The sequence below is a fragment of the Caretta caretta genome, chromosome 16, assembly GCF_965140235.1.
Source record: "Caretta caretta isolate rCarCar2 chromosome 16, rCarCar1.hap1, whole genome shotgun sequence".
NCBI lineage: Eukaryota > Metazoa > Chordata > Testudines > Cheloniidae > Caretta > Caretta caretta.
The window spans coordinates 15,673,267-15,689,783 of NC_134221.1; the positions used below are offsets into that span (position 1 = coordinate 15,673,267).

The window sequence follows — 16,517 nt, forward strand, 5'->3', positions numbered from 1 at the left end:
AAACGACAAACCCAGGTCAGAAGGCCACCTTGGCATTTTTCAAATCTCCTCTTGGGCTGGGCTGTGAGTCACATTATAAAATACAGTTGATCCAAATGCTGAATGATGAGACAGTGCACACAATCTATTTAATGAAGAACTGTAAAGCTAGCCACTGGCTGATCGCTCGCTGGATCTTATCACACATTCCAGTGCTCAGTTCATTCCCTGATGAATCAGTATAGCTGCTCCCTTTCAATGGGACCCCCATGTTTTAAGCAAGGGATCCACTGTTGAGTGAAAATTAAGGTAATGAGAGTAAGGTCATGACCTCCAGTCCTCAGAGCCACTGCTTGAGGAGCTGGGAGTTTGGTTTATGATGGGAAGACCTGGCGTTCAGACAGTGCTCATTTTAATAATCCATCTTCTTATGCTTAAAATGAAGACGGTAGCCCAGGCAAAATGGCAGCACTGGACACCATCATGACAGGCTAGTCCTGTGCTGCCATGCCAGTGATCTCCATCTGGATGCTGGGCTGACAGCACTTAGCCTTAAGAGGGGAGAAGGATCAGGAAAGAACCCTCTCTCTGGGCTCTTGGAGACAGTCCAGCCCTCCTCTGTGGTGAGAAAGCAGCCATAACAACTTTGAGGTGATCCGGTGGGAATAAAATAGGATGATCCAAAGGACAGGGCCACTCTGGCTTGAGACTGGTATGGAGAGAGAAGGAAACCACCCTTAAAGGCAGTGACAATGCTCTAAGCTGTCAATCTTAACTGCTGCTCTCTGGCTCCTTTGTGGTGAGTCTACAACTAAAACTTACACTGGTATAGCTCTGCGGTCAGGGGTGTGAAAAACCCACCTCCCAACAAAACCCTGAGCAGAGACACACCTAAGCTGACAGAAGAGCACTGCTGTCGACACAGCTAACGTTGTTCGGGAGGCGGTGTTCCCACCGTGGCAGAACAACTCCTTCTGTTGGTATAGGCAAGGTCTACACTCGGGGGCTACGCCAGACTAGGCGCTGTAGTGTACACATAGCCTAGGACAGAGTTAGAGCCTTTCACTCCTAGGGCTAGTCTACACTGAAAAGTTACATCAGCACAGCTGTCTCTCTCAGCAGGGTGAAAAATCCACATCCCTAAGAGATGTCATTAAGCCGACCTAAACCCTGGTGTGGACAGTGGTCGACTGACAGGGGAATTCATCTGTTGATCTTCTGGGGAGGTGGATTAACTACAGCGATGAAAGAACCCCTCCCGTCACTGAAGTGAGTGTCACACTTAAAACACTGCAGTGGCACAAGTGTGCCGCCGTCGTATTTTAAGGGCAGACACAGCCATAGTTCTAGATTTCAATGGGAGTTCGGTGCGTAGGCACTTTTCAAAATCCCACATGTGCTTAAAGATGCAAATGGGCTTCTGAAGTACCTTTAAAAATCTGGCTCTTACTGGCAAAGGATTGGTGCTAGCCACACATACGTTTTAGGCTGACCATTGTGACACTTGGCACTAAGGGAATAGGGACATTATCATCTGTAGGACAGTGGGGAGGTGAAGAATTTGAGGATGGGAAGGAAAGAGAAATACCAATGCAGGCACTTGCTTACTGTGTTTGTTTTTCTTCTCTGGCAGAGGCGGGGGGTTCTCTGGGTCACCCGTAGAGTCAGGAGCAGCAAACTCAGTAATGAATTCAACCGGCACTGAAGAATTGCCCTGCTGGAAGGGCAAGACAGCAGCAAATGACGTGAAGGGTACTGACGAGAGAGCTCCTGGGTTCTGCAGATCATCCTCCGAGATATTATCATATTGTGAGGGATGCCTCTCATAGGAGAACCTGCAGCCTGCGTTATCCGAAGTCTGAGAGGCTGCACTCCTCCTCTTCTTCTCTGGCAAAGCTGGAGGAGTCTCTGTAGACTGTGTTGCTGTCAACGGGCTGCAGTATTGTGGCTGGGGGGAGCTGCCCGGGGGGAGCTGGAAAACATGTCCATGAAATGGGGAGCCACACTCGCCCAAGGACTCTGGCAATGGGCTGAGGATACTTGGCACCTGCTGAGGTATCTGGTCAGCATTAGAGAGGTCCTGCTGCAGGAATTCATAGTCCGGATCATAGTGATCTGTGTATAATAAGGAGGATAAGAACACCATGCGTTATTCATGCCTAAACTGAATTACTGCATTACTGTCTACGTGATCCTTGTTCTTCTGTATCCCACCCAGCCCAACTGTCAGTCACCTTTGTGATAACATCTCTTCAACTTAGAGCGTGAGCTCTTTGCCCCAGAGACTGTTCTTCTACATCTTCTGGAAAGTGCCCAACATACGTTTAGTAATAAGTGATTAGTAACAATAGTTCAACTCGTGAATCATTAGAGAGCTATTGTTTCTCTAGTGAGTGCATTTTATTTGTTCCTCTTCATTGTTACATCTCCTTCGAAGTTTGAAAATAAAATAGCTTTAACCTAGAGGAGCTTCCCTTTTCGACTGAGAGGCAGAAAAGGGGTTGAAACCAACAAGCATTTTAGCTTGTGACACAAGTTGAGTCTGAATTCAGACTTCTATAGCTGAAAGATTTCTGAACTAACCCACTTCATGTCTTTCCTCACCTCAACAGAATATAATTTACCACAGATCCACCAGCAGCAGTTATACTGGCAGGGCCCCATTATAATTCTGCATCATGGCTCGGAAAAGATACAACACTAGAGTGACTTGGAACTCCCCAATGGCTCTAAAGATATCTTCTCCTTACCTAATGTTTCACAGCTTGTATTGCGGGAGCACTGCCCACTGTCCCGGTCCAGCGAGGAGAGCTGCTCATCAGACTTGCTAAGCTTGCCCATGCTACTGCATGGCGAGAGGCGAGGGGACTCCCCTCCATAGGAGTGGCTGCCACCTGACAGCCTCCTCTGTGCGTAACAGTCAGCATCAAAATCCTGAGGCAGAAACAAAGAAAAATTCTCATCAGCTTGCCTGTGAACAGGAGAAATTCTAAGAGAAAAGACACCCACTGGCGGTGTGCAGAAAGGGGAGTGGGGATTGCCCATGTTACACAGTACACCCAACTAAGAATGGGCTTGCCCAGGCTCCCAAGCTACACTTATTTGTGGAAAGGTGGAAAAGAAAGGAAGCAACTGACTCAAACGTCCAGCTGGTGTTTCAGACAGCACGTACTGAGATACAGGAACGCCTGTCACAGGCTGTCAAAGAGAAGGCTGAGCTCTTCACTAAAACACAAACTGTTGACTACTTGGTACTGGAGCATTTTGATGGCAACCGGACTGGGAGAGTCCCCATTAAACAGCTGTGGGTTGCTGAGTATCTGGTTAGCTAAGGCATGTACGTGTGTGTATTGGGCGGGGGAGGAGTGGAGAGGGGGGAGAGCTAGTGTTAAATTATAGCTTTTTTTACACTGTCAGCTGTGTGTCTCTATGGTTATATCTTCACCACAGTTAACTCAAGTTAGCCCTCTTGAGCTAGTCTAGCTCAAGTGAGAGCAGCCCCACTGAGAAATAACACTCGAGCGGCACAGCCTGATTGGATTAGCAGCACAGAGCGTTTGTGCTGGCGGCTGACAAGTTGAGCTAACCTAAGCTGCAGCCTGTACCCCCAATATACCAGCCAACTTGACTTAAAAGCACCACCACACTTGAGTTAAGTGTTCTGATGCGTGGATAGGACTCGAGTTATAAATCAAGTTAACTCTGCAATGAGGACAAGTCCTTAGTTCTATAAATCAGCACGTATATTTATAGCACTGTACCAATGACAAATAATGGTTGAGGGAAGGCAAACAACCCCTGTAATGCCATAATTTCCTTAATGCCTCTACTACTCAGCTCCGTTACCCATTACAAGCCCATTAGTGTACTGAAAACAGCTGCTCAAGCCAGTCTCTTTAAGTTAAAAGAAAAGGAGTACTTGTGGCACCTTAGAGACTAACCAATTTATTTGAGCATGAGCTTTCGTGAGCTACAGCTCACTTCATCAGATGTATACCGTGGAAACTGCAGCAGACTTTATATACACACAGAGAATATGAAACAATACCTCCTCCCACCCCACTGTCCTGCTGGTAATAGCTTATCTAAAGTGATCAACAGGTGGGCCATTTCCAGCACAAATCCAGGTTTTCTCACCCTCCACCCCCCCCACACAAATTCACTCTCCTGCTGGTGCTAGCCCATCCAAAGTGACAACTCTTTACATAATCAAGTCGGGCTATTTCCTGCATAGATCCAGGTTTTCTCACATCCCCCCCACCCCCATACACACACAAACTCACTCTCCTGCTGGTAATAGTTCATCTAAACTGAAACCTCTCTTTAAGTTAACAGCTATTTTAAGACGCAAGTGCCTGTATATGAAATGTTGAGCTCCCCCATGTACTATATGAATCATGCCACACACAGAAACTTGGGTCTTGGTAAATTCAGCCAATCATGCTGTATACTATGTTCTGTTATAGATAAGCACGCTTGTTCTTTCGGATCACTGAAGTCCATCACACTCAGAGCAACAGAGTTTGTAGCAATTTACTGTTTAAATGAAACAGAAGCCTTAAAAAAAGTAAACCTATGCACATTATTGGATGAAGTTTTAGGTAGCTGAATCTCCTCTCAAAGGAAAATGTGTCCATTCCAGTACAGTTCTTTAAAACAAGGGTTATTTGGCAAGAGAGGAGATGGGCTGGGTGCTGCAGGAATGAAGACAGCAGTGCTTCTTTCAGCTTATTTCATTGCAGAACATGATTCCAATGTTTTTAAAGGGTTATGCCATTACCTGTCTGTTGATTCCAATAGGTAAACTAGATCCACTGGTGGCTCGACTCATAGGTGCCACTACTGCCACTCTGGTAGGAGAAGGCGCCGACTGCCGTTTTTTAGGGGGCAATGCTGGAGGAGGGCTGCAAGACAAAAAGAAGTTCAGCTACTTCAAATACTTGATTATCAAAACATTGCTTTGAGGCTCCAGGAGCCAGGATTCTATCTGCCTCACCACGTTAGGGATTCTTGACCAATTTATGCACCATCTCTCAATAGAGGAGATGGTCATCCACACTCTTTCATGGTCTGTACTGGAAGGGTCTATATTTTGGCAGGATATAGCTGGGAAATGCCTACCTCTTATTACACTAAGGTGGTTTCATCACAATACATGGGACAGATCTCTCTGTACGGTCACATGTTGCTTCTAATACCACAGATGAGCTCAAGCTCTCTGGTGAGCACGCACTCATTCTCTTCCTGGAATATGCCAGGACCTTTCATACAGAACATTCAAATTCAGAAACTACACAGAAATGTGATGGTCACTGCCAACCACAGATCTCAACAGCAAAAGACCCTGCATGTTTCTAAATAACCACATGAGATACATTTTCATACTAGCAACTAGCATCGGTGCTATAGGAGTAAAGCCTGTAACATGCACATACCATATGCTCATGTTGAAGCCTAGCAGTTTTTCCTGCTTCTCAGAATAGAGCGCAGAAACTTTCTTGTGGTTACTTTTTAGAAAGAGTAAGGACACCACAGTTAAAAATGATTTTTTCCCACACAGTTTGAATCCCTTTCACCAGTTTCTGAACAATGCACAACTAACTGCATGCAGATTCTTCTTATGTGGTGTCTCCATTACTGGAAGTTTGCAACCAAGGTAGCCCATACTGTACGATCCTCTGCTAATCTCTGTGGATGAATAGTCCCCCCAGTCCTTTTGGTCCAACCAGGATTACACATCTTTCCCCAAGATCTTCTCTTTCTGCCTCGTGATCTCCTGCCATCTGCGTTCCCTTCCAGTGCCCATAAACATGCACTGCCTACTGAACCCCCTAAAACACATCTGCAAATCACATCTTTCTTTTCATTAGCTCTCGGACGAGCGTGTGCTGAGTTCCAATCATCTCCAATACTTCTGTAACGGTCACACCCATGATATTTTCAGAATACTTCTATAACACCTTCATGCAGGTTATGGGCTGCTAAAATGTCCACTGAAATGAACAGAAAGACTCCCTTTGGTTTCAATGGGAATTGATCAAGCCCCTTACAGATATAACTAAAACAGCACAGGAAAAAGTCATCCTCCAAGGCATTCATGTACTTTTAAATAAGAATGCTTTGCACTTACATTGCGCACACTTTCATTGAAGGATCTCAAAGTGCTTTCAAAAGGAAGTGTTAGTCTAAAATTACACATGGGGAAAGAAAGGCACAGACAAGCAAAGGGACTTGCTCAAAACAGGAAACAAGCCAGTGGCAGAGATGGAAATAGATCCCAGGAATCCTGATTCTCAGACTCCTGTTCTTCCAATAGGCAATTCTGGATTCACTTCTGTCATAAATATAAAGGGAAGGGTAACCACCTTTCTGTATACAGTGCTATAAAATCCATCCTGGCCAGAGGCAAAACTCTTTCACCTGTAAAGGTTAAGAACCTAAGATAACCTCGCTGGCACCTGACCCAAAATGACCAATGAGGGGACAAGATACTTTCAAAGCTGGAGGGAGGGGGATGGACACAAAGGGTTCTGTCTGTCTGTGTGATGCTTTTGCCGGGAACAGATCAGAAATGCAACCCTTTCAACTCCTGTTAAGTTAGTAAGTAATCTAGCTAGAAAATGCATTAGATTTTCTTTTGTTTAATGGCTGGTAAAATAAGATGTGCTGGAGGGAATGCATATTCCTGTTTTTGTGTCCTTTTGTAACTTAAGGTTTTGCCTAGAGGGATTCTCTATGCTTTGAATCTGATTACCCTGTAAGGTATTTACCAACCTGATTTTACAGAGGTGATTCTTTTACCTTTTCTTTAACTAAAATTCTTCTTTTAAGAACCTGATTGATTTTTCATTGTTCTTAAGATCCAAGGGTTTGGGTCTGTGTTCACCTGTACCAATTGGTGAGGATTATTATCAAGCATTACCCAGGAAAGGGGGTGTATGGCTTGGGGGGATATTTTGGGGAAGACGTCTCCAAGTGGTCTCTTTCCCTGTTCTTCGTTTAAAATGCTTGGTGGTGGCAGCATACTGTTCACGGACAAGGCAAAGTTTGTACCCTGGGGAATCTTTTAACCTAAGCTAGTAAGAATAAGCTTAGGGGGTCTTTCATGCAGGTCCCCACATCTGTACTCTAGAGTTCAGAGTGGGGAAGGAACCTTGACAGCTTCTTAGATGAAGACCTATTAAGCTTTCTTTATCCACAGCAGCCGCCAGATTTCCATTTGGAAAATGTAAGCCATATGAAGGACACCGAGATACCATGGAGATGAGGGCACTATAAATACTAATAATGATAATAAAGATAGAACTATGGCTTCCCAGCACAAGGACCTGTCAACAAACACACCCTTCAGACCTAAAGGTGATTTGCATGTGGATTTTAAAACTCCATTAACTTTAAAAATGTGTTGAATGGCCCAGACAAACAAGCGAAGAGGGACATAAATTACTTCATTTATGGTTTGCTTCCTGTGATAGGACTCCTGACATCTAGTCCTTCCCTAGATCCAAATCTTGCCCCATCATGCACTGTGCTGGAGAAGTCCAATCTTCCACAGGAGCCTGCTAAAGCCAGCCTAGAGGGGCAGTAAGGCCTGTCTCAAACACAATACAGCATTGGTCTTGCAAAGTTTCTTTAAATGTCAATTTATACCCAAACAAACCTTTAAAAAACCCAAGCCCAAAGAAATGAAGCAGAGTCACTATTCACTTCCTGTGCTGAGTAAGGACTGCTACAGTCCTGGATTTTTAAAATTCTTCCTGTCCTGCAAGGAGACACATTTTTCCAGGGACTCAGTGTTATTCAGAGAATTCACCCTGGAGGGCAGGAAATGCAACATAGCAGAGAAAGGGTTTACAATGGCGAGGGTTGTATTTACAACAAGGGGACATCTATAACCAACAGAAGGATTTCTCTCATGTATAAGTTACATTGGGAGGGGGTAATGTAATAAGATTGTATACTAGAGTTACCAGTGACGGGGGTGACCAGTATACAAGAGAGGCAGACTGCATGTTGGGGTTACCTGTTTTCTGCCACGCGAATGCAAGGTAGAGGGGGTTTGGGAGGGGCAACCTCTTCATCCATGGAGTCAGTCAGTATCTCAGCAGACTGAGTCATACTAGTTGTCTTGTTGAGAATCTCCATCTCTCTGTCTGTCAGGGGAAGCTCTGAGGGGCTGCAAAGCATAAAGCACAATTTGTAGAATGCTATCTGCATGTGATTTATACATATTTCTTTCAAATATGTACTTTAAAGTATAACAGTGAAATAGAAAAAATACTATCTCCAAGCAAAACCCCATATGTATCCACAAAGTAAAATGCAACTGCAGAAGTTAAGTGATTTCTTGTTGCCAGATTTCAGCATCCTTCCTCACATTGAGTAGCACCTTACTCCTCAAGTAATCAGTAGGACTCCCTGAGGAGTATGGTGCTTCCCTAAGTAAGGAAGTGTGCCAGATCCTGTCCCTAAAGTATTTCGCTACCAGGGGCAAGAAATAAACCCACACGCAGACATCAAGATACGTGCGTGTCTGTTTATATATAAACACCCCAATCAAACATTTGTTGGTGACCCACCTGTCAGATTTACATGTTGGTAAACTGGGTTTAACTGGGCTTGTGGGAGATGGATGTTCCTGCTTCTCTACTGTGAGTCTGACCAGCTCCTATATAAAGGCAAAAAACAGCAAAAGATAACTACCATGGACCTTTGCTAAAATGTAGCACGGTAATAGTAATCTTTCTGCTCCTCTTGGGAAGCAACCTGTAGCAAGGTGTCAGGTTTTGTAGCACCAAATCTTTTCCATATTCCAATGCTAGCATACTATGAAATATTATAACTAGCTAAAAGAAATGGCAGTGCTCCAAAGAAAAGAATACATTCGGTAATGCATAAACCTGTTTTTGTGTTTACTTACCTTGTTAATTTGCAAAATGTAGGAATTCATGATGGATCTCACCAGTCAGCAACAGTACTCAGCGAGGACCCTTAGGACCTAGTTTCTAAACAGACAGCTTTCTCCTAATCACTGCGACCTTTCACAACCAGAGTTGCTAGTGGGATTCCTGGCTTGGATGTGCCATCTTCCCTGCTTACAACTTTTACTATGTCTCATCTTTTCACTTGAAATGGGCTTTACTAGCAACATCATTCACCACATCAACACTGGAGACAAAGACATGCAGGAGCAAGACAGTGGCACACATCTTCTTACCATGGATTTCTGCATGGATTTAAATTTCCAGTTGCAAATGAAAACACATGCAAAATAAGAAAGTTGAGCCAAAAAGACCAGATGCCCATTTTGTCCCATGCCAGAGGAAAATGAGCCGCTCTACCGTCTCCAAAAACACAGACATGTCAAACGGGTTCACTAGTAACTGGAGGTTGCAGACAACATTTCCTGTAGACACACTCGAATTGGGCCTTCCTGTGCCCACCTGTGTACGGGCGTCAGAGCCTTTAGAACAGTGAAGCTCAAGTGGCACTGAGGCATTGAAGAAGCCAGCAGCCATGCACTATGCCAATCCCCTCGATCCTCCATCATAGAGCATTTTAAAATCAAGATTGGATGTTTTTCTAAACAACATGTGCTAGCAATTATTTTGGGGAAGTTCTCTGGCCTGTGTTATACAGAAGTTCAGACTAGATGATCATAATGGTTCCTTCTGGCCTTGGGATCTATGAATCTACTAAAAAAAAAAGCTTAACCCCAGAAGGAGCAATCTGTTCACATATAGTGAAGGAAACTTCAAAGAACTCCATTTAGTGAGAAATAAGCTAAGCTCTCTGAATCATACTTCGGAGACTGACTAATAGCACCTCAAAGGAGATGAGCCAATAACTCTGTTGAGATAAGACACTAAGGCAACCTCGCTTACACTAGTGACTAATCCAGCCTCCAAATACAGGTGTTCACTAAGCCACATTATCAATTTTACCTGAAATGCAAATAAGCTGTCAAATAACATAATATGAATAATGTTGAGTGTAGGAGCTCACTTTGGTCAGCCAATAAAAGAATTAAGTTGTTTTAAGTTTTATAAATAATGTATAGATATCAAATGTAATGTAAATATCAAAAAGTATGATTTCGTTTTCCATAAGATTCCCTTCAGTTTTCCGAGTTAAATTTACAGTTAAATTTGTTAAAAGCCCTGCCTCCCTTCATACTGTAGTTATGAAAGTTTCATGATCATATAGAGAACTTCTGTACTGTCTATCTGGCTATAACAGATAAGACTGTGGATAAAGAGATAAGGGCATGATAATCCTGAACTACAAGACTGCTAGCAATCAAAACAATAACTCATGCTCCAACAATGCCATTATCGTGGAGAGCCCATTTTATGGCGGTTAGAGGCAGACAAACAGATCTGTTGCTCAAAGCTATAAACATGCGCCTTGGTCCAATCAGACTGGATAACTACCAATGCTGTCAGATCACAGTGGCTCCCCTGCACGTTCGTTATTCAAAGGAAGTTGCAAAGGACTAACTTTTTTAAAGCAACCTGAAATTCAGCTAACATCTGCACATCCCAGTCTGATGAGTTAGCAAACAACTGTCAGTGCTTCATAAACATGATTACAATGTCATCACCATCCTCCTACTGAGGAAAAGAGTCAATTCAAGTGACTCTACAAAACCTAGATTTCCAAGGGATAACACGAGCTCAACGAGAGGAATAAAGAGCAATGCACTATACATGCAATGAACATGCGTCAACAAGACGATGCGCCCATTGCAGACTGTTTTGGTACTGGGAGTTATGTTTACACAACTGGTTTGTGCTCAAAATCAATATACTTTGTGTAAGGCTGGACACCTATCAAGAGCAGAGCAAAACACCCAGCTTTAGAGATGTCAGCCCTGGAGAGACCACATATGCTGAACAAAACAGGATGCAGGAGCAGATAGAGCATGCGTGTCTGACATGGCTGGCGCTACAAAGCTGCTCCTATCTAGGACAGATGGAAGAAGAACCCCTGCAGTGAGTAGACTTCAGTGGAAAGTGCAAGGCTCATGTCTGACAAGGAGGAAAGGAAGTCCAGGATTAAGTTAACTCTGGCCATAGTTTTTAACCCCTTCTCTAACAGGCCCCTGCCCTCACCCAGGGCTGGCTATGTCTGTCTAAGTGTTAATTTGAACTGGGTAGCAACAGAGCTTCAGGGCTTATGACTGTATCTATAAATTACACTGCGCTGATGTACACTGGAAACACTGCATGAAAACTGTAATACCCAAACATCCTCAGTTAAAGTGGAACTGCGAAGTTGTGAACACTGAGTTAATCTCAGATTTCTCTGATGAATGTCTCCTCTGCTAAGGAGGCACACAGCATAAGTTTTAACTAACCTTCTAAAAATCTAATTCCCCTCAGGCTCTGAAATCCTGCTAGCAATTCTCTCAAGAAAGTGTCATTCTGGGACATCCCAGACAAGTACTACAAATCTAAAGTACAAGAGGGAATCTTACAAAGGAGGAAAAGAATTAAAAACATATTAGTTAAAACTTATTTCTGTGCTGAGTGCCTGCCTACAACCAGGGTACTGGGGATTATTAGAGAAATACAGAATGAACTCCATTTTAATTTTAGCTTTGCAGTTCCCTTTACCATTTGTACAGAAGCACAAGGAAAAGCATCAATGGGATTTTGGAAACTGGGATCCCAAAAGGATTTTCAGTTCTGAAGTTCTAGGATTTTTGGGATCCATGCAGTGACATCATCACATCCATTACTCCTACTAGCATAGAGCTGCAAAGGAGTTGTGTTGCAGCTGGTATTTCACGTACCAAGTTACAATCAAGACTGAGCGGTGACTCACTGGATTGCTGCCTTTGTGCATTCTGGACTAGATCCAATGGCTGACGAAGTCACTGGAAAGACTCCAAGAGACTTCAAAGTGCTTTGGATCAGGCCCTTTATCAGGCATTCATGAGCAAGATCAATGACCACATAATGCATAAAAGAAAACTAAATGAAATAAATGGCAGTTAAACCAAAAGCTGAAATATGCCTGAGAGGCTCTTGGAACAGCAAAGGTAAGTCTGCTGGTGAATTTCCTCTTTCCTCTTCCTCCACTGTGTTTAATAAACGTAACCAACTCGAGCTGAATGATGATGAGGTTTGTGTCACTGGCAATCGTTGCCATAATGCTGACAATCTCTGGAGGCTGAAAGTTAACGTGCTTAGCCAATTTTCCCCTTTCACTGCTTTATAACAAGAGACAAGCCTCTTTTGCATATGGGAATTTAGAGATCGTATCAGGGGAAAACAATCTAAATTGAGGCTTTAAAGAACTGCTAAGAATATTTCAGACCATTACTGCGGAAATTAAATACATCTCATCACACGCACTGGCATGGCATAAGAGTGACAACACTTTGGAGTAGCCCATAATTCCCTTGCTCTGTTATTTCCCAGTCCCTCCAAGTCCCAAAGGAATGCATACCTGAATAGCGCTGAGGGAAATTTTCCAGATGGATTATTCAAAGAAAAACGCACTTTTCGTTGACCCAAAACTAGTCACAAATTTGACACAAATACTTTCAGACCTTCACAAAATGGCCAGAAGAGAAGGAGGACAATGACATGCTGATGGCACTGCTGCTACTGTTATGCCTCATAACCTTTAGCCAAGCGATAAGGGCACCCACCTGAGATGTAGGAGACCTGTGATCAAATCCCCACTTTGGACAAACTTTTTCAAGTCACCAAAAATTCTGAAAAATTTCAGATTCAGTTCAACCCAAACTGAAATGTTTCCTCAATTTTTTTGAATTGTGACCAAAGTGAAAAATCAGTTATTCACCCAGCTCTAAGCCTGAGGATCCCACCAGCTCCCACATCCTTACCACAAAACTCCAGCCATGCACTAAAAGCCGTCCCTTTGAAACCAGTCAATGGTGCTTCAAATTTTGAAAACATTACCAAACACCACCAGGTTTTCCATACCCTTACTTTCTCCCTCCCCTGCATCTGCATCCCTTAACCCAGGAGTGAGAGGCCTGAGAGTCACTCACAGGTCTTTAGTCCATCACACAGAGGGTTAAGCAACTGGGTCAGATGTGCAACAAGCTACTCCTTATCAGAACTGTAAAAAGGCTCCTGTCAGTTTTAATCATGTGTAAGTACTGCTATCTCTGCACTTCCTGCTACTTCAGCTAACTGGAAATTCCAAAATGAGATGGATTTTTTTTTTTAAACAGTGTAATCATAAAAGGGAATTTTGCTTGCTATAAATAACCAAATCTGAGATGAACACAGCAAATAACAATACAAAGAGGCAGGCAGCCCCAAGCACAACACTGAGAATGAAGAGGGAAGTAAGCACTAAAATGTAGAACTGGGATTCAATGGAGATTTTACTAATGTTACAGAAATTGCTCCATGCAGTACAGAAGTGTCCAATTTCTCACTTCCTGCTTCCAGATACCATGGTCAACTTGGCTCTTCTAAAATAACTCCCCACTTCCCACACAGTAATAGATGCTTTCATGTCTCTTACACGCACTTACACTGAAATTCTGTCTTCTTTCTAGCCAAGAGTACAGACACCAGATATTTAAGGTAATGGTTTAAATTAAAACCGAATTGGTATTTCAATGCGGTGAGTCTGCACATGCAACTCTTATCTATACCTATGCAGTGACACAGGTCTGCACAGGATGAGTCTCGCCACATACAAACACACACACACGTGAACATAAAAGTCTGCACAGGACTATATAGAGCTGAACAAGGTCACAGCAGTGTTCCGCTGCCTCCCCTATTTGTTGGGCTGTTTGGATGCTATGGGGCAGATCCTCGGGAGGTGAAAATGGCCACAGTGCCATTGAAGTCCAGGGAGCTCTGACAATTTACACCAGCTGAGATTCTGTCCCTACAGTTCTACACCCAACCTTTTCCCCTCCCATCCCACTCTGAGAATTAAACACCATTTTAGGTGATATTTGGTGCCTAAGTTTAAGGGGCATACCATGCAGAACAATGCTGTAAATGTGACTTCTCTGGATGATGGGAACATTTTGTTTCAAATAAATAACTTTAAAAGCCTTCAGAACTAATAGGATTACTTTTACTAACTAAAGTGCATGACACGAAAGATGGATACTCAGAGCAGCATACCAACACTTCTGGCGATGACCAAAGCCCAAGAGATGCGATTCACTTTCACACAAAGTTCCAAGCAACAGAAACTAAGTCAAGTTTGAGTACAATAAAAAGATGGCAGTGTGACCCAATAGACAGAGCATCAGATGGGGACTCAAGAGACCAGTGTTCTATTCCTGGCTCTACCACTGGCCTGCTGGGTGACATGGGCATGTTACTGCCACTCTGTGCCTCAGTTTCTCCATCTGTAAAATGGAGATGATGATACTGATCTCTTTTGTAAAGTGCTATGAGATCTACTGATGAAAAGTGCTATATAAGAGCTACATATGAATTAATTATTACTATATGATTTTCTAAGGAAATAAGAATGAGTTAAGTGGATCAGCTGGAATAAGAACCTACCCCAACTGTACCTCAGTCCTTGATCCTTTAAACAGACCTTTAGCGGTCTGATTCAGTTTGGCATAAGAGGCTTAATTCCCTCTTTCTACACTTAAGACGTCCCTGTCTTTCAAAATAAAGTTCCAACACATATGACAACCTCTTTGCTAGTGCCCAGGGGCCTTTGACAAGAGACCTTGAACATAAAGTATTCAATTAAGAAAAGCTCCAGGGTGTTCAAACGGCTAATTCAAGGGTGGTAGGACCCAGCAGAGAGACTGCTAGAGTGATTGGGTTGCACAACATCAGCAAGCTGGGGAAAGGCCTGGGACACAGTAAGGAGAAACATGAATGACAAAAGTCTATTGGGAGGCATGCTAGTCACTTTTCCAGGCAGAAATGAGAGAAGGGGTGTCCCAAGAAGGCCATACATAGGATACAGAACTTTCCACTGCTTATGCAAACCAAACCTCCAAAACAATTGACTGTAGCCTAGCTCCCATCACCAGCCCCCAACGACAAGGAATTGCAGCATCATTACTACTGATTCATACCTTGCCATTAATGTTAAAGGTGGAGGTTGGCATCTTTGATTCTCTCTGAGCATTAATGGGAAACATTTCCATTACCCTTTGTCTAGACAGAAAATATGTGAAATCCAACCTGTAAGCTGCATTCAGAATGGGGAAGGCTCACTAAAAATTTAATACAATAAAGGTTCATTGCTTCTGGCAGTCCATCAGCACGCATTGTTGCGCTAACCATTTGTGCTGATCCTTAAGGAATACATCAGATAAGGCAATCTCATTTACGCCGTAGTAGATTTCAGAGATAAGAATTTATTCATGTCAAGAACAGGATTTTTATGTTTTACATGTTCTGAAAAACTGTTGTCTTTATCCTCCAAATAAATCTTTTAGAAAAGATGAATACCTTATACTCTCTATAGCATGCAGTATCTAGCATATCATACCTTGACTCCATCCAGAACAGCTTTTATGACACCCTTCACTGTGGTCACCATCTCCTTGTCTTCTGAGTTCACCCCCTCCAGCATCACCTGATCAGACCAACGAATCAGATTTCCCAGACTCTGGTACACCCGGCTATAGCAGGAAGAGATGGCAGAACTGGAGGGAAAAAAATGAGTTCAAGAGATAATAAAATGAAAATATGGCACAATTATCTTAATAGAGAAATTACTGCCAATCCCAGAATTTATTTTGAAACAAATGTGCGTTAGCAAAAGGTAAAAATTCCACTGTGCCCTATTTGAATTTTTCTTCTGTTAACTCCCTCTTCTGGAATTTGTGTTTACCTAGGACCAAGATGACGCATGGATTTCACGTCTTTTGCAGTCACACTACTAGTTCTCAAGTAGGTATTGAAACAATGGTATTAAGGCATGTTTTCATAGTTTTGAGAATAAGTTTCTCATAGTTCTTAATCCTTGGAAGTGTTGAACTAAACTTGCCATCCTTATGAAAAGTTTTCTTCCGACGCTGTGTCCCGCTCTGAAATGCTCTGAGTGAATGAATTTCAGTTTTGGCTTTTTTAAAGGTAGAATAGCACTAAAGACATTTTTGTGAAGAAAAAAAAAGATTATTGGGAAAAGGAAGAACTAAATAAAATTGTAACAGAACTACTTATAAGGCTTTGCTCTACCATCTCTGAAAATGTCCATTCTGCTAATAAACAAGGTGTGCGGACACTTGATGATGTTCCAATAAAGACCTAATATTCATTTTTAACAGACATGTTAATTTGAAGCTTCATCACAAACAGGAAAGATGTTTTCAAGATACATCAGGACAACAGAGGGATGTGATCCTGCAATCCTGACTCACATAAGTGTTCCCAATTGCCTGATTCTGCTGGGGTATCTCCAGTGTTGTAATGATTGGTGTTACTGAGAGGAGACTCAAGCCCATAAACTTCAATGAGATTCCTTGGGTGAATGAGGTTTGTAGAATCAAGCCCTAGGTGGGTAATGAACTATTCTAAAACTTCAAAGGGAGGACTGCAAAGAATGGAGAG

At 42.8% G+C, this 16,517-nt stretch overlaps 1 protein-coding gene across 1 annotated transcript in view; it reads right to left on the reverse strand.

The window, feature by feature from the left end:
- Positions 1–16,517, reverse strand: part of RAPGEF1 (Rap guanine nucleotide exchange factor 1) — a 122,025-nt gene that overhangs the window by 48,614 nt on the left and 56,894 nt on the right. The window contains exons 4-9 of the mRNA XM_048822692.2: positions 15,454–15,610; positions 8,559–8,647; positions 8,003–8,155; positions 4,760–4,883; positions 2,730–2,913; positions 1,588–2,094 (exon numbers count right to left, since the gene is read on the reverse strand). Coding sequence (XP_048678649.1) covers positions 1,588–2,094; positions 2,730–2,913; positions 4,760–4,883; positions 8,003–8,155; positions 8,559–8,647; positions 15,454–15,610 — 1,214 coding nt within the window. The remainder of the gene's footprint in view (positions 1–1,587; positions 2,095–2,729; positions 2,914–4,759; positions 4,884–8,002; positions 8,156–8,558; positions 8,648–15,453; positions 15,611–16,517) is intronic.